The sequence below is a fragment of the Drosophila ficusphila genome, unplaced genomic scaffold (assembly GCF_018152265.1).
Source record: "Drosophila ficusphila isolate 14025-0441.05 unplaced genomic scaffold, ASM1815226v1 contig_286, whole genome shotgun sequence".
NCBI lineage: Eukaryota > Metazoa > Arthropoda > Insecta > Diptera > Drosophilidae > Drosophila > Drosophila ficusphila.
This window is the reverse complement of record NW_025064189.1, coordinates 5676482-5698105: the sequence shown is the minus strand read 5'-3', so window position 1 is coordinate 5698105 and position 21624 is coordinate 5676482. Positions and strand designations below refer to the sequence as shown.

At 37.6% G+C, this 21624-nt stretch overlaps 1 protein-coding gene across 1 annotated transcript; it reads left to right on the top strand.

The window, feature by feature from the left end:
- The first annotated feature begins 4073 nt into the window (after positions 1-4073).
- LOC108100286 (semaphorin-5A) lies at positions 4074-20955 on the top strand. Its single transcript, XM_017204080.2, has 12 exons — positions 4074-4566; positions 5137-5300; positions 6091-6190; positions 15077-15284; positions 15391-15564; positions 16396-16527; positions 16597-16799; positions 16890-17696; positions 18388-19304; positions 19369-19524; positions 19775-19977; positions 20173-20955. The coding sequence occupies exons 1-12, from the start codon at positions 4562-4564 to the stop codon at positions 20386-20388; spliced, it is 3285 nt and encodes a 1094-aa protein (XP_017059569.1). The 5' UTR covers positions 4074-4561; the 3' UTR covers positions 20389-20955.
- Positions 20956-21624: the final 669 nt, after the last annotated feature.

The following is a 21624-nucleotide window of genomic DNA, read 5'->3' as shown; positions in this document are numbered from 1 at the left end:
TTGGACTGAAAGCTCAAAAGGGGTATTCGGCCTAAATTATGGTTTCACTTTTGTATAAATTTATTATACGGAAACTAAGTTAATAGAAAATACATCAAGCCATTTTTGAGATATGATTTAAATGAGAAATTAACTAAAATCTATTGTACGTTAATTATGAACAAATCTTTGGGGGTCTAATGTCATTTATATTTTAAGAAAAAAAAGAGTTTTTATCTTACCCAAGTGATAATAAAATGTATTTATGAATACCCCTTATAAAAGTAAGTTAGTCGTTATTTATTCGCTTCATTTCCAAGTTTAACGACCAAAAAAAAAAATCACAAATTAATGACTGAGCTTTTAAGATGGTTATTTCGATCACTCGGCAGTTGCTCATTACCATATTCGGCTTATTTATTTATTTTCGACACATTATTTGTATCGATTTGGAATATTTACACAATTTTCGAATGAGAAATGTAATTCCAATTTAAATCAAACAGTTTCCAAAGACGCCGCTGTCTGTTGAACTCGAGTTGGAATATTTTTTGACCCCTTCCTTATCGCCTCGTGCGATGTCATAAATTTCATGAAATATAGTTTGGCTTGAGCTTGAACCCTATATTTATAATAGTTTATTTCAGCTATTGATAAGCTGTGTGGCAGCAGCAGATTTAATAATCAATTCCAATTCGTGAGGGTCGCGCAATTGAATTCTTTTTATTGTGTCAGAATTTATGTTTCGGAATGTAATATTTTATGGCATTTTCTCGAAGGCCAATAAAACAGATTTCTACTTTTTTTATGGTTTTTGGTCCGTCGTGGAAAGTTGTTTAGCATACTCGTATTCGATTTTTCATCTTTAACTGCCTCGCCCCCTGACAGTTTTTAATCACCCTAAAAATTAACCGTGCAACACCAACGCATTTCAATTGTTCGCCAACGAGCCACAATTTATGGCTCGCCTCGTGTCCCCAATCGAAATCGAAATGCACTCGCACTTTGATTCGAGTCCCCCTTCATTGGCTTCAATTCTATTTTAAGGTCTTTTCAATTTGCATGCCCAATCGATGATCATCAGCGGGCTTGATTGGTCCAGACAGACATTCGCAGTTGAACTATATAACTATATATTTCTGCGCTCTCGAATCAAATTTTTTTTATGAATTTATTGGCCGGGAGTTGAGTTTTAGTGCTCGAAAGTCGGGGCTTCCCTTGGTGCATTTTAAGTTGTAAAAGTTTATTTATTTCTGCTTTCCCAACTAGCCACAAAGATTTTCTTTTAGTTGTAAGTGGATATTGAAGTAGATCAGATGACTGAAGCAATTATATACATTTATTGTATTTTTGGGAACAATGACATTTTTTCTCTTAAACTTCTAACTGTCGTTTGAAACTTTCGGAACAATTGAACAATTCATAAATATATCTAGACCGCAATTGATTTAAAGGGTTTAAGACCCCAAACTTAAACGAAAAATTTGAGAATAAACAATCTGAGTTGGCCTGCTTTACACAGAGAATAAAATCTAATATAATTTTGTATAATTTATTCAGAGCATTAAAAAGATTATAACAATGAGTAAAAAACATATATCCATTACATTCATTATAAAATTTAAGAAAAATATATTTAATAAATATATATTATTTTTGTTACTGTGCACCTGGCAGCTCACCCCTTTCTTATCTCCTGTCAAAGCCATAATAATTCACTTTTGGTTCAAACGAATGACAAATGCAAATATTGACGAACGACCCAACTGAACCAACTAACTGTCAATCTCCCCCATTCGAAAACCTCCCTATATTTACCCAAAACGCAGTTAAATGAAACCTTTTGTGGGTTAATAACAATATTGACAGGTGAAAACCATAAACTGTCCCGGAAAAGGAAGTTTGGCTATACAAGGATTTGCCCTTCGATAAGGACACTTCCCTTTTCGATTTTTGGCAAATGACTCACAGAAGCCGGGAAAAAGATATTTTGGTAATAAAAAGAAAACAACCATATATTTACCTGACGGAAACCCGTCGATGCCACATTAACATTACAATTGTCGGTCGGTCGGAAAGTTGAGCTGTAAATTATCGGGATTCTCGGGGAAATGGTTTTTCGGCTGTGATACCAACAGAATTAGCATATTTGGCCACTGTATCTTTTCGGCCAAGAAAAGGAAACTCAGACCGACAATGGCTCAGGTAGCCGTAAATTGTCATGGGCTGGCTATGTTTTGGGCCTATGCTAATGTCGATCGTTGTCTGCCCACACTTAACTCCCGGATCGGATCGGATCGGATTGGTTTGCCTGCCAGACGTTCTATATGTTTGTGTATCCCTCGGATTCGTGCTGTGGCATAAACAAACTGGGAAGATCGTGTTGCAGTTGCATTTAACTTGAGGTTACTGCCACGACAGACGGTCCATTTGATGGTGTATTTGTTCTGGCGGCCAGCTGTGTTTTCACACTCACTCTCGAGTCAAGGTTGACAATGATCTGAATAGCTCGGCTTGGGATGCTGTTGCAACTCACAACAAAGCTGCATGCAGTTAAAACTCCCTGAATAAAAGCGAAACCTTGGCAGGAGCTATAAAAAGATCTTAAAGAACGAGCAAATCTAATCCCAAGAAAACGCGTTAAATATATTGTTATTTCTTAAATGGGAAGGTTATAGTCTTGCCTTATAGGTATTTATTTTGGGTTGTAAATCAATATGTTAGTATAATTCAAAGGTGGCATTTACAAGACAAGAAAACTACGATTTCATTTAATTTTTAAGATACTTAATATCTTATACTACCAAGTAAGGTGTATTTTTCAAATACAAATGTAGTTCCAACTTTTCCATTTACAAAAAATTTTGCTAAACATTTTTTGCAGCTAAAGTGAAATATAATTATTCCAGACACCATCAGATCTATTTCATTCATTTATTTTGGCGCCAATTCTGCGATTTGCTGATATATTTTCGCTGACGATCCCAAAAATATCCAAGAGATAGGATCTGTTAGTCGCTGGTCTGGACGAATATCACGTGTCCTCGAACCGCGACGTCGGCAATACTAATGTCAATTTGTCAGGCTACCAAATCGAGGCACAGCGCAGCACAGCAAGTGCCCCTCCCACCATCCAGTTTGTTCTTTTCTTCCCTGAACTGCAGATCCCGGAGATTCTGAAGAGTCGTTCTCGTTGTCGTTGTCGTTGTCGTTGTCTCATGATATATGAGCGCCCTGCCCAGTTGCTGCTGCTGCCACAGTCGATGCGGCTGCCGTAACCGCGCCTCTTAACTCCCAAGCGGACACTCAAAAAAAATGGAATTTTCCTAGCCTGGTTTAAGAGAATCTAATGGCCTGAAATTCTGGTAAATAATCATATGTAAAAATTTCTTAGTTTTGTTAGCAATTTTAAATAGGAACTCCGTTTCGGTTATTATAATCTTTAATATGTTATTCCCACTTAGAAAACCTTTTTTTTTATCTTGCAAAAAATATTAATTACTGATACCGGATGTCCCCAAGAAGTATGCTACATTTTCCGAATATCCTCAGCATTTGAAAAAAGGTTTTTAAGGTTATCAATCTTCCTAAAGATTTAAGTGCTCTTTATAATTGGTGGAAGCTTATACAGCATAAAATTAGGCCTTGACCCCAAAAAGTGTGCTAAACTTTTTGTTTTATTTGGACTGCTTAAAGTCCTTTAGCCTTAATGAAACTTATTTCTTGTTATTGAAAAAAAGTTACCCAAAATACATTTTTATAAAGAGTTTTTTTAAAATAAATTTTTGCTATTTTAGTAACAATTGGTTTTTCTGAGTGTACACTCGAACTCCAGCCGAAGTTGAGCCGAAGTCGAGGCCGCTGTCGAAGCCGGTTATCTTCGTCGGCAGCGCTGCCACTGCGACGTGGGCAGCGCTTGCGCGTCGGCGTTTTAGCCCGTTCTTCGCTCTTCGTTTTGCTTCAGCGTTTGTTGTTTGTTTTGCGTTCGGTCTTCGTTTTTACGTTTTTGTTTTCATTTCGTTCGCGCTCGCTCTCGCTATCTCACTCTCTTCGCGCAATATCGGCTGACTGGAAATCGCAGAGCGTTCCATAGTTCAGTTTCTTGCGACTCTCTGCGCCGTTAACTTCGCCGATCGTGGGGCATGCGCGACTATATATCTGAAAAATCACAAGAGTAGAAAATAAAGCCTGAAGAAAAAACCCGTCTCGCTATATTCGTCGACTGTGTGCTCTTGTTGTTGTTGTCGCTGTTGTTGGTGTCTATCTGTGTCTTTTGTCAATGTTTTTAAACACAGCTCAAGGGGAAGCCATTTCGCCTTTCTTCTGAAAATATCTTTAAAAAAATACAAAAATCAAACCGAAAATTGAAAAATTGTGAGTGCTTGTTGTGTGAAAAGTGAACATCCGTGATCTGAAATGATCATCATCTGAAGAATAAGAAACACGCGCTTAATCAATTCGCTTGTTTATCAAGCGCACGCCTATATTATACAATTTACCAACAGTCTTTTACAATCTGTTCATCGCAAAAGTTGAATGGAATAAATTTTAATCTTCGTATTCGCACGCTACGTGACACTAAATGAAGTAAGTTCGAACAATCTCATCTGTAATCCGCATTTTTACTGTTTACATTTTTTGTAATATTTAATTGAGGAAGTGTACATTTTTTTAGCAGAAATGTATTTCTGATATTGAAAGCAAGATCGAAAATCGGCTTGTTAAAAGACTAAATTATGTTTGCGGAAGCTGTGTACACACAGAATGTTTAACTTTACAAATATTGTTATTCGCACTTAAAATTAAATTCGATCATTATGAGCTAATCAACGTTTACAAAATAAAACATGTGTAAAATGTGTTAAAAATAGTATTCGTGTATATGTTATTACAGCTTACAAAATTTTCAAGCTGTAAATGAAAATCAAATTCACTAACTGCAAATTATTTTTGTTTTGTAACATTTTTATTTTAATTATTACACCGTCTAATAAATATTTAGATTATTAATAGCTCAATAAGCACAAAAATAATAAATGTATATTAAATTTGTTCTTTGAAAATTGTATTATCCAATTTTTTAATTTTAATTCGTCCTAATAATTTTTGTACGCATTGCCTTTCTACAATTATTTTTTATATTTTCCTTCTTTGCAGCATGTTAATTCTAAAACTTCCCAAAATGTTTAGCCAACTGTGGCTCCTTCTGCTTCTATCGCTCTTAACCCTGCAAGGCCCCCAACTTTCGGCCGGCAGTGGTTACAAGACACAATCGAATGTGGAGTTGCTGGACAACGATTCGCGATACATCTCCTATCAAGGTAAGTTCTAAGGTGGGAATTATCAAAAAAAATAAAGTACACGAAACTGTGTCAATTGCAAGGCAATCAATCAAGTTGGCCACTTGAGGGGAACTGTACACTGTAAACTGTAAATTGGGTTGATGCCTGTCAGGGTTCTAAGTGCTTCGAGAGTCTGCACTCGATTGCGCAATCTGCGATCAACAGGCGGCTTTTCACCCATCTGCCCACCTGTTTGTTTCCCCAACTCGTCAACAATGATCTCGATTTAAAAGAATCCCCCAGCCAGCCGCTTTTATGACACCCGAATACATCCGTGTATCTGCTGCTTTTAATCAGAAAAAAAAAGCTTCGTGTTTTGCATTTTGTTTAAATATTTGCTCTTTTTTCTGGTTTTGCAGTGGAATGTAGCTTAAAATTCGACTTAAAAAGCGAACTCAGCTCAACGTTTTGTTGACATTGATTTTAATTTTTATGTAGTGTTTTTTTACCCCAAGTTAAATATTAAAATTCGAGAGAAACTTATTGTTTACCCATGAAAAGTGAGAGCCCTTCAGACGGACTTAAATATTGGGTAATGAATCAGGAGTAAGGGAACATTAATTTCTCTCTGCGAAATTGTATTCAACATAATTCAGCCTTGAATAATTTAAATTAGCCATTAAAATAATTATCCAATAAATGAGTTAATGAGTTTTTTTTTTTTGCTAAAACTGCAATTAGTTACGCTTCTCCAACTGTTTTAATACTGATTGTTGTATTATTTATACGACTGAACTATTTTAAAAATACATTTCCTTTCTTCTTACAGATTTAATGTCGACGGCCAAACGATTTTACGATCCCGAAACGAGTTGGTATTCGGAAATGCTTTTCGACGTGGCCAGGAACCAAGTGATAGTCGGCGCCAGGTAAAAACCGGGAGCCTTTTGTTATAATAGTTATTATAGATTTTGTTTCCGGCCAATTGAGTCACGGCTAAGCCGTGTACCTAGTCATTATGACTGTTTTTTTTGTTTTTAGCTTCAAAATCTCAAAGATACCGCTTGTAGGAGTCACTTTTTAATTAGTAGAACCGATAAGTGGGTCATTATTTTTCAACATTGATAGCGATAACGACCGAAAGGGAAAACACCCCCCAAAAAAGTAAATCTTGTTGGCTTTGGCTTATCAGCTAAAGTCATTACGTAAAATTCAACGATCCAAAGAATAAAAAAAAACACATGCAATGCGTACGTAAAACGTTGGCTGATAATGTTCTTCTTCTGGTTTTTTGGCATATTACGCAAGTTAAAAAAATAAAAATGAAAGTGCACGCAATGATATACCGAATATCTGGAACATATCACCGAAGCTCTAAAATAAAAAAAAAAACAACCCAAACAGAACTTATCTCGAGTACCTGCTGTGCACAAGGGAATAAATAAAGATAATTGAGTGTAAAAACGAAAATTAAAAAATTAAAAAAAGAAGAAAAGAAGGGGAAAAGGCAAGAAACGAAAAGGTGGTAACCAAATAATATTGGAGGGCCCAAAAGAGAAGCGGTGTATAGTACTCCACTTATTTGTTGAGCAATTTAATATACGAGTACGCGTATCTGTATCTGCGTAAATGTATATGTATCTGTAGCCGGGGTTTGCTTTTCATTTACGCGCTGAGAACGATGTGATGTGGTTCCCTGAAGTTTATTTGTTTCTGCGTTCGCATAGATGCGACACCTCTCCAAGTGGAGGAAAACCCGATAAGATACACACATGGACGCAGATGTCTATAGTGTCGTCATGTTGATAAACCCAGCCATACTATATAGTGTGTGCGATGTGGGCCCTTAACCCATTGCTGCCCGAGGGGAAGTCGTTTATCATGCCGTTGTCGTCAATCATTTGTCAGACTTTTCAGTCTCCTTCTATTCTTTATTACCTATGATTTTCACTTCGACTGGTTTCCCATCTTTTTTACTCTTATTTTTTTTTTTTTTTTACCAACCTCTGAATTATGGCAGTAAGATAAGGCTGGCCCGATATAAAAACCGTTTTCAGCGAAGGGCAGTTGCTCCACATAGAGCACATCGAGCATTAAGTAGGTAGGCGGGCAGATAGGCAAGTGGGCTTTATTAACCACATAAAACGTAATTTATTTCTATAATGTGTGGGCTTAGTTGATAAGGCCAACTAATCAAAGGGACTAGACGGGTTTTTAGATTGCAGCAGCCGCCGCCTTGGGTTTCTTTCTACTTTTTGCCCTAAGACGGTGGGTTTAAGGTTTTAAGCTCTTTTATTTTGTGAAAGTTGATGTCGTTTGATTAGAAATATAGGTAATAAAATGAGACAGCTTGTCAGGAAAACTAATCAGTAATTTGTATCAATGTGTTTCCTTTTGATAAAATTTTTACAAAGAAACTTACTTTTGTACATGTTAAACTAGAAGAAAGAGTATCATTGTTTAAATTACTATAAAAGTCTTGAAATTACTAGTAGAATAAACTTTTAAATATTTGAAATTCTTGATGTTCAGTATAGTACTGTATAGTATTTAATTTCTGTATAAAACCATTTTATTAAGGGATTAAGTGGTCGTGTTTTGCAGTTGTCAAGATAATTACGACTACCAAGGTGTTCTCTCAATTGCAGTTCTAATCTCTAACCACCTAAGGTTAACCATCATTCTTGTTAAAGCGATTTCGATAAGGCTTCTTCCAAATAAGAAATGTAGAAAAAGAACTCACTTTGAAGACCCGCAAGTCGAAAGCCACCGAATGACCCTCAGGTTGCCGCAACTCAAAACCTTCTCTAATCGCCGACCGCATTTTAATTGTGGCAATCCGGCTGAACATATCTAAACTAGTTGTACAATGGTCTTATGATTTCTGTGGTTAGGATGGGCAATTGCTGGGTAACTCGTACTGGTACTGCCACTAGTACAGTGTACTGTGGCAATATGTGGTTTCGTATCTGGGAGGCTCTTTGTTGTTGAGATCCGCAGATGTGCTGGCGAGTGAAGTGCATGCTTCTTGCTTCTTGCATCTGGACTGCAGCACACTTGACACGACTGCGAGATCGGATTACTGCCAGCCAGCCGCCTGTTGACGGGGCCTGGAAAATGGGATTGGAAACGACGAGTGGCATGGGCAGGGAATCGGGACTGGAATGGGAATGCGAATGCGAACGGGAATGGGAGTGGGAATGGGAATGGGAATGGGACTCCTCGGGTCTTTTGCCCGTGTCCCATGACGAGTGACGAGGCAACTTGCTCAGTTGGTAACCATCGCGTAATTTTCTGTCATGAACAGAAAACTGGAGTTGGTGCCCTATAGGTACACTGAGAGAAAAATTATTTAAAGTGGTAAAAACATTTTACTCTTTTATGAATAATTTTATTAAAAATAATAACAACACAAAAGTTGGAATAAATTTGAAAATTTTTATGTTTATACTAAAATTCATCTTGTTCTTTAAAGAACTTATTTAGATAATCGTAATTTTTTAATTACATAATTTGTTATGTAACAACATAGAACATAAACACATAATTTAATGTGTCAAAATCAGACTTCTTCCTTTTTTATCTCAGTGTATGGGTTACGAAGTCTCTTGCAACTGGCCGAAATTTGATATAGACTGCATTAAAATAATATTGCGTTTTGTTTTCGCTTTCGTTCGCCTGTCTTTCAACGGCAACCTTTTTAGTGGAGTTCCTGCATTACCAGTACATATTTATATGGATTATTTTTCGGAGGGGTCGGCTAAGCGCTGCTTTTTTCTGTTGTGGCCTGTCGCAAATGGAGCATGCAAATGACCTGCTGGGAAGCATTTCAAATGTTTATACAAATGGCCGAACCGAAACGTTATATAAACAAGGAAATTATTTTCGTGTGTTGTGCATTAACCATAATATTGTTTTTCCACTCGAATGTCGCCGGGTGGACGATGTTAGCAGGTCTCCCTAGTCGAGGATTTTATTTCAACTTTAATGCTGGGGTGGCCTGAACTAAAACCCAAGAAAAACTATTGAAAAACAAAACATTTCCTTGGGAAACATTGAATATTACAAGTGTTATAAACCATTTTCTTTTCGTTTGATTTGCATTCCATTTGAATGAGCCTCATATAACAAAGCCATAATAAATCTTAATAATTGTGGGTTAGGAACCACCCAAAATCACTAAACTAACCCGTAACTCAATCTCTGAACTACAAGATACAAAAATGCACCTGTGACAGTTAACGTCAGCTCGACGGCTACTGGAGCACACGGATGCCGAAATTGAAATCAAAATTAATCAAACTGCATTCATTGTACCAGCCCCCCTCCTTTTTTTTTTGAAAAAAGGCAGGGGCGCACCGACAGGGGGGGCGTGGGTACTAGTCGGTGAATATCAGGGCGTTCTGCGAACTGTTGGCAAGCATTTTGCATATTTCTATTAAAAACCTCTTGAGCGGCTCCAGACTGACACTCAGCTATTCGTTCGAACGCGGATTGAGATTGAGAGCAAGGAATGCGGTAGCGTAGGCAGATCGCATAAAACGTATACAGTGGAACCTCCTTAAAAAGAAACGTTTTCTTAAAACCTTAAACTACCAATAAAGTGTACAAAAATGTAGTGATATTTTGGTACAGGTTTTTTATATAAAAATCTATTTCATTTTTGCTGAAAGTTTCTATCCTGTTTTGCCTGGAAAACGTTTGTTGGTTAACTATTCAGCATAAAAATAAAAATATTATGTAATTTAAATATGAAAAAATTTTATTAGGGACCAAAAATTATTTCCTTATATATGTACAAAATTTGTTTTTGTATTTATTTATTAGAAACCACATAAAATAAATTATCATTTTATAGAATTTGTTTATCTATTATAATAATATCAAAAGAGGTTACTTAAAACAGAAAAGTTTTTAAAGAACCGTTTATTGAGTAATTGAGTTATCTTTTTTTTTTTTTGTTATATAATGACTAACATTATGCAATGTGACTTCTGTAAGTTCACCTGTAATTGCTGCAGTTTTAGCTGAGATTAGCGCTGGCCAGTGCAACGGCATTTTTAATTACAAGCAACCCATTTAAGCCCGGACAGCGAGATTTGCCGCCGGAGCGGCAGACAGAACGCCCACGCACCTGGCGCACCACCGGCACCACTGGCACCACCGCCACCACTGGCGACCACTCGACCACTTGAGCAACTGGCGGCAAAATCAACTCGCAGGTAAAATACCTGGCAATAGGCGACAGGCGGCGACACTGCATTTTTAATAGCCCCAGTCGCTGCGATCGCTGTTCCCCGGCGAATATGTATCCGTGTATCCGTGTATCCGTGTATCCGCGTATCTGTATCTCAAGCCCCAACTCCACTTGCTCCACTGCGCTTACAAAGAGGCCTTTTTGTTATCTTGTCGCGCTTGTCGTTCAAATAAAAGTCAGCGTCGCAAGGTGTGCGAAAAATATGCGAAATGCGAATGCTCAGGGGTGCACACATGTAGATCATTATTGGGGTCTGCGGTGTGGATAAGTCGGTGATGCAAATGGGTCATGGCGATCCTGAAAGCAATTCACAATTTTGTAGGATTTCGCTTGTTTATTTATTTTGTGGTTGCATTGCTAGGGGTATATCTAGTTGGATTTTGTAAAATTATTTTTAAAAAAAATTTTAAGATTCTTCCTCTTCCAAAAAATATAAAAAATTTGAATAAAACCGCAACGCGACTTACTATATTATATTTTTTTTATCAGAAGCAGAAATATTTATTTTGCTTAACTTCCTTCTATAAATAATACATTCCCCAACAATAATTTCTTCTTAGCTTTTTATAAACTTTTGCTAAGAATAATCACATGCCAAAAACCTAAGACTAATCACGTGCTCTGCAGATCCGTTTAAAAAAAATGCGATCATTTCTAAATATGGCGGGAAGAATAAGCTTAGAGAAGATACCGTTACCTGTTACCTGAATGCGGTGATCGAGCGAGCAAACATCCGAGCATTTCCATGTTCAAACTTGGCATATTTGCACGCACGCGCTCCGCAGAGATACGAATGGCAAAGAATAATGACAAATACAAATTAAACAACTAACAAAACAAACCAAAACAGCACACCAGATACGAATGGAACAAAGTTGAAGAAATAATAAAACCACAAAAAAGTGGGAAAAGAAAAGCGATACATGTGTATCGGCCTTTTTCACACCTAAGCGGAATTTTCGCTGCTGCCAGGTGAAACGAAAGATAAAATCAGGTGAGGCGGCCGCTGATGATGGGTGCGAAAAAGGGGAAAAAAAGGGGGAGCGGGGAGCCATTCGAAAGCCAATGCTAATTGACAAGGCCGTTGCTTATCGCTCACTGGCTGCTTTTTGTTGTTGTTGCTTTTTCTAAAAAAAAACAGCTCATTGAACTTGTCAGAAAAAAAATGTTTATAGTTTTTAAGTTGAAAAATAAGTAAAATAAATCTTAAAATATTTACTAAGGAAACACCTTTGAGGTGATTAAAAATTCACAAGCACGTTGTTAATAAACATGTAAAAGGAAAACTAGTTTATTTATTTCCAGTGCACTAGGAATTGTGCTAAAATTAACAAAATGTTTAGGAATTCGATACGCCTATTACATGTTTGTTTTTGTGTTCTAGCTTTAAAAATAAAATAAGCATACAAATTAAATAGGCAAACTGAAATATTAGAAGTGTTTAATACTCTTTCTTCCACTCCTTTGTTTTCCTAATGGAGAAAAAAAGAAACAATAATGTTTTAAAAAGTGAACATTTATGAAAGCATTAAAATATGTAATGTGAAGAGCTAAGATTGTGTGTTTTTTGTTCAATGCTTTATAGTTTAATTTTTTTTACCAATAATAAAGGGAATGTCGTTTATTATTAGAAACGTTTTGCTATATTTTTGTATATAAGTAGGCTTGACAAATGTAATCGCACCGCTGAGACCACTTGTCAGGGTACTCAACTTACCAACTCACCAAGAACTGTAAACTGTAGACTGTGACGAGCACAATCAGCAGTAATTAATTTTTCGCAGCCGTTAAGTCTAGCTGAAATTTACACACGACATGCCAACAAAAATGCCTTTTTTTGTTGTTTACTTTTTGCAATTTTGCACTCACATTCCACCGGCTTTTGTCGTGTCATTTTCACATGGATATTCGAATGAATTAGTGTCCAGGGGTGTTGCCTGCAAAGTTTAATTGATTTCCGGTAACGCCTCTTTGGAAGATCTTGAAACACTCCCCTAACACTTGAGTTTCAATCATCGATTGATATGGGAGCTTTTCAGGCGCTAAGACCTCCAATGCAGTTGTAATCTTGGGTTCTAATGCGTTTCTATATTGTTTACAACTGCAATGACGGACTTTTATGAATCTATAAAGCTATAAGTATTTACGTTACCTAAGAACCCTTGACAAAAGCCATAAAGCGCAATTCTTAGGAAACTTGTAGATATAATATTTAAAGCCCAATAAATAGAGAACAAAGTTCAATTGGCTTTAACAGAGGAAGTTGTCTATTAAAAGGCTTTAAAATAAAATAGAAAACTTCAGAATCAAGAAAATGCTTCCACGTTTTATACATATACAATGATATTCTTTATTCTTGTATATTTAAAAAAAAAAAAAATTAAAGACAACATTGTTTGCTTACAATATCGTTGTATGAACTCCTTTTGCTTTACTTTGCTTATGGTTTGCTGTCAGAACAATAATTTATCACTTAATCAAAGGCCGTAATTTAAGCGTGAAACCACCATGAAAGCCATATAAGTTTTGCATCTGCCAGATACACAGCATTTTGCCAATATCGAGGGCTATTGACAGCTGCTCCTCTTGCCACATTTCGAATGTTTGGGAAGGGCGACGATGTTTGCCGATGGCTGAGCTGCGTTTTTCGCAAATGTTGGCGTGTTTATTACCTCATCACGTACCGCTTAAGACGCACAAGCATCGCGTGGAGCTCGTGTTACACCTGAGCCGTATACATATACATACAAATATATATGTTTACCTGAGTTACAAGTTGACGGGGGCTAAAGTGCCACGCGCCTTGCGCCAGCTGCAATCCAAATGATTGATATTGGGCGAGCCGCCTGACGATCCAGTATCTGCACAGGGAAAAAAGGAATGCTATATAGATTACTACTTGGAAATATTGTACCTATGGGTGTTCCGAAAATATATCCAATATATTCCCATTATTTATTAAAAACAATCTTCAAAATAATATTTAAATGTGTTGACTTCAGAAAGCTCAAATCTTTCTATAAAGGGCAGACTTCATTATGACTAATGTTATTCTTTTCCTTATAAAATCATTTGCAAATTTACTTGGAATTTATATAGATATTTTTCAAGTGTATTATGGCAAGGCCCAGCTCCGCATTCAGTTGATATCCTAAGGCCGCTAAACATTCGCAAGTGACCATTAGATGGCCGAACTGTGGGCAGTGATCTCTTTTTTTGCAGCTTAGCTCTTTGGCGACGTCTGGTCGGCGGCATTCCTTCTAAAGCCCAAACACGGCGGCATTCTCCATCACCGATTCCATTTTCAATTCTATGCCCGATCCCCCTCTAAAATCTCTCAGTAGAATCGCCACCTCTTAGCTGGAAAAATGCCGCTGTCCAAGTCGAGATGTAACCATTTAGCAATTGCTTCTCGCGCATTCGAATGCACTTGATCTATTGATCTTCGTGTTTGTTTCGCCAAATGCGGGTAGCACAGTGGTTGTGTAGGAATTACTACTGAAGTTTGCTAAGTACAGTGGTAATTTTAAGAAGATTTAAAATATAACTTAAAAATTAAAAAAAACATATATTCGTATATGTACTTAGTATGTATCTTGAGCTACGGGGAGTTTAATATTATACTTTTTAAATAAATGTTCTCAAACTTTAACTGGTTTTAAAACCAAAGTGTTCACTTTTTCATATCTCAACATTTTGTCTTTTATTGCTAAACTTATGATAGGAATCTTATCGAAGGCATGCTCTTGTCTGCGACTTTGTCAATATGTCAGCCTTCGAGATCGCCCACAAACTTTTAGTTTTGCGAATTTTTCCAGAGCTTTTCCAACTGGCCCACTGCAATTTGAGACCACTGTAGTGGGGCCAAGTTTCGTTACCTGTTTGCCTTGCAGTTCAATGCACTGGCGGCCAACCAGTTCAAAATTATGACAGCTGATGGCCGCGGGGGGATTTCGGGGGGAATGAATGCTAACTGAAGCTGGAGCCGGAGTCTGCCTTATTTGTAAACAATTGTGGGCCGCCTCTCTAACTGTTATTGCTGGCCAATCGGCAGCCTTTCAACAGGATTCCACTGCGAGAAAGCATTAGTTAAAACATTGTTAACGTTATTTGAATGTATAACTTTATTAAGATTTTAGATATTTACTTTGTAATAAAGATATTTAAATAATATATAAACACATGGAACCAATTAACTGATTAAATAAACTTTATTTAATATATTTTGAATATTTTTTATAAAAAAACATAACTTATACAATTTTAAAATATTAAAGTTCATGTTTCGTCTTTTGTTGTTAAAAGGAAAGGATGAATCCAATAAGTATGCTACACTTTTTATACCACACAAACTATGCTTAAAATGTTTATTTAAGCATTTAAGAATTTATTTAAGAATTGTAGAAGTATTATTATATATATTTCTTAATAGAGATTTCTAAATATGTATATGATTTCTGGTTTCTTCTACATTTTCATATCACATTTATATAATAAGTTGTGAATTTCTCCCAGTGCAATTAAATATCTAAAATATCTTAACTATCTCCGCTTGCAGGGACACCCTGTACCGCATGTCTTTCGACCTGGAGCCGCTGGAGCGGGCCAGCTGGGGGGCCACGCCGTCGGAGATTGCCATGTGCCAGGTAAAAGGCCAGTTGGAGCGATGGTGTCGCAACTACGTGCGCGTGCTCCACAGCTACGGTGAGAACCAGCTGTACGCGTGTGGGACGAACGCCTTCCAGCCGAGCTGTTCGTGGCGCCAGGTGAGTTGTCCACTCGGCTCTCGGCGCGACTCTTGGAGTCGCCAGGCTGACGCGCCATTTACCCCAACCCTTCTCCCATTTTATATATATTATTTCTACATTGCAGATGGAGAACCTCACGGTGACGGGCGTGGACAGCGGCGTGGTCAAGTGTCCGTTTCATCCGCAGGCGAACAGCACCAGTCTGCTGCACTCCAATGGCCAGCTGTTCGTGGGCACCGCCACCGATTTCTCGGGAGGCGATGTGGCCATCATGCGCACAGGACTCCAGTCCAATGAGGTGAGCTTGACTAACGATTATTTGAATAAGTAGTGATACCTATTTGTTTAATTCATTGGTACACCACTGCGGATGAGTAATGTCTAGTAAGGAAATGTCAGCAAAGGTATTACATTTCTAACTTACTTAAATCAAATTATGTTCTATATCTGGACATGATTAGAGTGATTCAATTTATTGATTAGGACCACACTGCGTATGAATGATATAATATAGGTAGAAGGCTTATAATCTTTGTTTGTATCACTTTGTATTGATTTACGAATTAAAGCAATCGTATTTAAAATCAAAAAAAATATAACATTCGATCAATTCGATATTAATACCCTGCAGTTTTATAAATAAATTAAAAATCATCGAATGTCAATTGGGACCACATTGCGGATGAGTAATATAAAGAAGCTTTTATTTAATTTGATATAAGACCAGTTAAGTGTTTTGTTTAAAAATTAAGTTTGATGACTAAGTTATGCATTTTCGGTTTATCAAACACTTAACTTATTTTTTGTAGCACACATTGCGTATGAGTAATTTTTTGACCAACTAGAAAACTCTTTAATGACTAGTTTAATTTCTTATATAATTAATCATAGTCCATAAATATATTGAATGCGAATCAAATGACGTGATTTCAGTAAATAAAGCAAGAAAAATTTATTTGCCTGTATGCTTGCCTGAGGGCTTGAAAAAACAAATGAAACAAAATTAAAAAAAGAAGATCGTTTTAAAATGCTACATGGGTGAATACAAAAATAATAGTTTATGTGCTGACCTACTAAACCACACCCCTGCCCACACTTATTTGTAATGGTTCTATTATCCAATTTTCAGCGTTTCCTCCGCACGAAGCTCTACAACAACAACTGGTTGAGTGGAGCCCAATTCGTGGGAAGCTTCGAGGCTGGCAACTTTGTCTATTTTCTGTTTCGCGAATCCGCCGCCGAGCACATGAGTTGTGGCAAGGTGAGTGCTCACTTCAACCTTTCAATCTTATAATCTTTACGAGACTTATTTTCCAAATCCATATCTTAGGCAATATATTCGAGGATTGCTCGTGTCTGCAAAAACGATGCTGGTGGCAGTGGTCAGTTTTTAAAGGACAATTGGACTTCATTTCTGAAGGCTCGGCTTAATTGCTCTTTGCCTGGGGAATATCCTTACTACTTTGATGAAATCCAGGGCATGACATACGCCGAATCAGAATCTATATTGTATGCCACCTTCAGAACTTCAGGGTATGTTTTTTTAATAAATAAAATAATAAATACATTATCTGAAATGTAGCTATTATTTTAATAATAAAATATTTTATTTTCTCCTTATAGATCTAGCATTTTCGGATCGGCTGTGTGTGCCTATAACCTGAGTGCGATCAATGAAGCCTTCGATGGACCTTTTAAACATCAAGAGCACGCAGATGCCGCTTGGCAGACTGTAAATACGAGGCAAAGAAGTCAATTCCAGTGCGGTTCTACCAGTTTTGGCCACATTTTGGAGAGCTCCCGCTACCAACTGATGGATTTGGCAGTGCAACCAATTAATTCCGAACCATTATACCACTCGAAACTCGAACAATTTGGTAGATTGGCTTTGGATATAATTAACACAAAAACGGAGCAGATCCATGTGCTTTTTGTGGCCACCACTGGAAATTACATTAAGAAATTATCAGTGAAGTATGGAAACCCAGGAGTTCAGACTTGTTTGGTGGAATTTTGGCAAGCGGATGATACAGGGAGCAGTTCCTTGTTGAATATGGCCTACTTGAAGGTCACAGATTCGCTGTATTTGGGCACCGATTTGGCCCTAACAAGGATTCCCGCCCAGCATTGCAGTCGTCACGGATCGCAGTCCAGTTGCCTCAACTCCATGGATCCCTATTGCGGTTGGAACGAGTTGGTGGAGCGTTGCATGCCCCAGCCACTGGACTCCTCTGTCCTGCAGCACTGGCAGCAGGCTCCCGAGATCACCTGTCCGGTGTTAAATGCCCCAATTGATGGTGGTTGGTCCACTTGGAGCAACTGGGCGGCTTGCCAGCAGCACGAGCAACCAGACAGCAATTGCCAGTGTCGCCAGCGCAGCTGCAACAATCCGCAGCCGCAACACGGAGGCTCAAGTTGCGAGGGCATCAGGTGGGCTATAAATTTTATACTATATACCATAAGAAGATAGAATAAGAACGATTTAGAATCCGATATTTTTTATTATTCAAACATTTCAATTAATTGGAAGTGGGTTGGAGCTATACATTTTATAAAAATTAAAAAAAAATTAGAAAAAGTTTGAATAGGATCGAAATCAAAATTGTTCACTATTAAAACATTACAATTAATTTTAAGGAGGCTCAAGTGGCACCAGGTGGGTTGGAGCTATAAATTTATAAACACTGAACTATTTATATTCAGTTTGAGTATGAAAGTTTTTAAAGTGTCTCAGAATTTTTAGAGCTTGAATTATTTTACTGCTACAAGGAGAACTGTAGTGATAAAGGAAGTCTGAATAAAGTAGATATGTTCTAGACTATATAATATAATGCAAAGCAGGGTTTCCAAATTTAAATGATTGTTACAAAAATAAAGTACCTAATTAAGAGTAAGGATTTAATTATTAAAATATTGATCGACAAATGAAGAGGAATTTATGAAGATGCAGTTCCAAAAATAATCACTTATATTATTAAAAGGTTTTTTTAACAATTATTTCTAAAAACTAACTAATCTTTCTAAACTTACATAAAGTATATATTCTAAGAGCTCTTATATTTCTTAAAAAGTGAATCTTCCCACTTTTTTAAACCACTTCTAATATGAAATCCAATTACAGCACCCAGGTGACGAACTGCACGCAGCACGGAGGCTGGACGGAGTGGTCGGCCTGGTCGCCGTGCTCCCAAACCTGCGGCATTGCCGTGAAGATCCGACGACGCACCTGCGGGAATCCCCGTCCGGCGTTCGGAGGTCGCACCTGTGTGGGATCGGAGCAGTCGGAAATGTACTGCCGCCACTTGCCACCGTGTCCAGTGGCCAAGCCGCAATCCGTGGACGGAGGATGGGGTCCCTGGGGCGAATGGAGTGAGTGCAGTGCCCAGTGTGGCGGAGGATTCCGAATGCGAAGAAGGGAATGCAATGATCCTGCTCCTCTGAATGGAGGATTGGAGTGTCCTGGCTGTCGCTTGGATTACGAGGAGTGCAACATGCAGAGCTGCCAGGAGGTGAGGAAACTCAGTGCCTGGACTCCGTGGCTTACGGTTTCCGGCAGTGGAAACGCCAGTGAACCGCACGTGGAAAAGCGCTTCAGATACGTCTGCCGGGCCACAAGTCCGGATGCAAGTTCCGTGAGAGTTGGCTTGGCCAAGGAAGAATTGCGCAATTGCCACGCCGATGGAAGTTGCCAAAGGCAGGGCGATCACGATTCCCAGGACTCGGCAGATGCAGCAGATTGGTCGCCATGCAGCGTGAGTTGCGGCGGAGGAACCCAGCAAAGACAACGAGGACGTGGAGTCCAAAGTCGCGTTTGCAATCTGCATCCCTGTCCAGCGGATGATCAGCAACTCAGCAGCAATTCCTTGGACAACGAAGTGGAGCACGGGGAGTGGGGCTGCTGGTCGGAGTGGTCAGCCTGCTCGGTCACCTGTGGACTGGGAATCCGTCGCAGGACTCGCCGCTGCCTCGCAGGACACGAGAGATTGTGCCAGGGTCGCGCCCTCGATGAGCAAAAGTGCGAAATGGTGCCTTGTGAAGGTGGGTTTACACGAAAACTCTATTTATTTTGCAAGTATTTAATTTTTATATATTTTATTAACAGATTTCCTGGGCTGGAGTTCTTGGAGTGAGTGGTCCAGTTGTTCTAGTGATGGCATCCGCCTAAGACATCGCCGCTGTTTGGTGGAAAATCCCAATTCAAAGGAGTGCCATGGTGCAGAGTTTGAGAAGACCGCCTGTGTTCCCAACGAATGCGAGGGTAAGTTAAAAATATTTGTAAGCTATAAAATAATATAGAAATTCAAAATTGGAATCTATTAATTATTTAAAATATTTTTACAAGTGATTAAAATAATATAGAACTTAAAAATTGGAATCTTTTAATTATTTAAAATATTTCTACAAATTATTAAAATAATATAGAACTTAAAAATCGGAATCTTTTAATTACTTTCAATATTTTTACAAGTGATCTCATAGTTAAAACTTATTTTTTGTTGATCTTACAGAAACCCATTCTGCCTCAACTGCCACTTTGCCCATCGTGATAACTCTTTGCTTTTTATTTACTGTGGGCTGTTGTTATGCCACCTATCGGTACACCAAGAAACGATTTATGCTGAGTGCCGAAGAGGCTTTGAACAAAACCACGACCACAACGGCCAGTTTCGACACGTATCCCAATCAGTATTCCAGTCTGCCTACCAAGGATGTAAGTTAAATATAAAAAAAAGCAATAAAATGAACCAAAATCTTAAAACTTCTATAATTGTATGCAAAAAAAAAAAAAAAATGATTACCTTTTTTAACACATATGATTTTAAAGTTACTTCTTGATGCTGATCAATTGACTTATCAATTTTTTTATATTTCCCTATCTAATATATATTATTTTTTTATTTTACAGTACTACGAGCAGCGACCGAAACGGCAGTCCAGCTTCCGAATGCCGGCCAAAACGAGTAATATTGGCAATGGCAACGGCACTATCAACCGCAACATACACCACAATAATACGCCCAAAGTGCTGGCCAAAACCTACAATGATTGCGAAACTGGAACGCTGAAACGACAATCTGCGCTGAACAATTGCCGAAGCAACATCGATGACGAAAAGTTCTAGAGAACCTGCGATCCTCGAAAAACCCCTAGTGCCATTTATTGACATGACCAACAAACTGTCTACGGAAATGTTACAACGATAATTAAGTTTTTTTTTTGCTCAAAATCCATGCAGATGCAAAAAGTTCCTTGACTGACTCACATTGAGTCGTTTTCATTAAGCTTAATGAGCTAGTTTATATACCTAAGTAGCATAGGCATTTAAAAGTTATGAGTTAAGATCAAAAAGTATTTTAGTCAAATCCAAAAGTTTCGAAATTCACCCCACTTAAATCATTTCTGCATTTAGCTTTGTAGATACTGTCATTTGAATTTGTTGTAAAAATCGTTTTAGATTGTAATGTGGCCCAACAAACGAGACTGACCGTTAATAATTGTTTAGAGAATTTGCTAAATTTCCCAAAATTATTGCCATGCAGACACATAAGTAAATGTAATTGTAATTATTTTTATTGCCGTACTTTTAAGTTATCTTATTGTTTAAAGTGCGGACTGACGTAGTCGAAGCTGTAAAATATAGACTTAAAGTTATATAAATCCATACAATAAAACAAGTTTTACTAACCGACTTGATTGGGTTTTTAATTAATATTTTAAAATCGGATGATACATCTTCCTTTGTTGAGATAAAACCTTTCAAGGAAATGTCTGCTTTTGAAGGAAATACAAATCATAAAGATCTACCGGCATTCCTAATTTCGAGGCTAATTTCAATAAAAAGGCAAAACTAATGTGCACTGCAACATGTTGCTGAAAAAGCTGTCAACATTAGCCAACGTTCAAACCTACATCCCAAAAGCGTATAACTATAAATACAGTTGCTATAAAGAAAGTAATATTTGTTTTTTTTTATCAAACTGAATACCGAACAATTTTTTAATCCTTTCTAAAATACAATATATTTTAACTACAACATTTGGTACAAAGTCTTTACTGTGAAGTCACTGAAACTACATTTTAGCGCCTGATTAACTTTACCCAATACACAAACCTTCGGCATCAAAGCCTTCAACCAGATCTTTTAGTTTCACAAGCGAACAGAATACACATATTTTATGGCGCCACAGAAAATTATGCAGTCTGCCTAAAAATTGTATCGCAAACTCTTAGAGGTAAGTCACTTTAAGATCGGATTAAAATTTGTCAAGTTTCAGAATTTGGAAGTGCCTTTTTTGGTTAATTTTGCGCAAACCATTTTAGTTTTGAACAAATCTTACATGAACGTGGGTAAAAATTT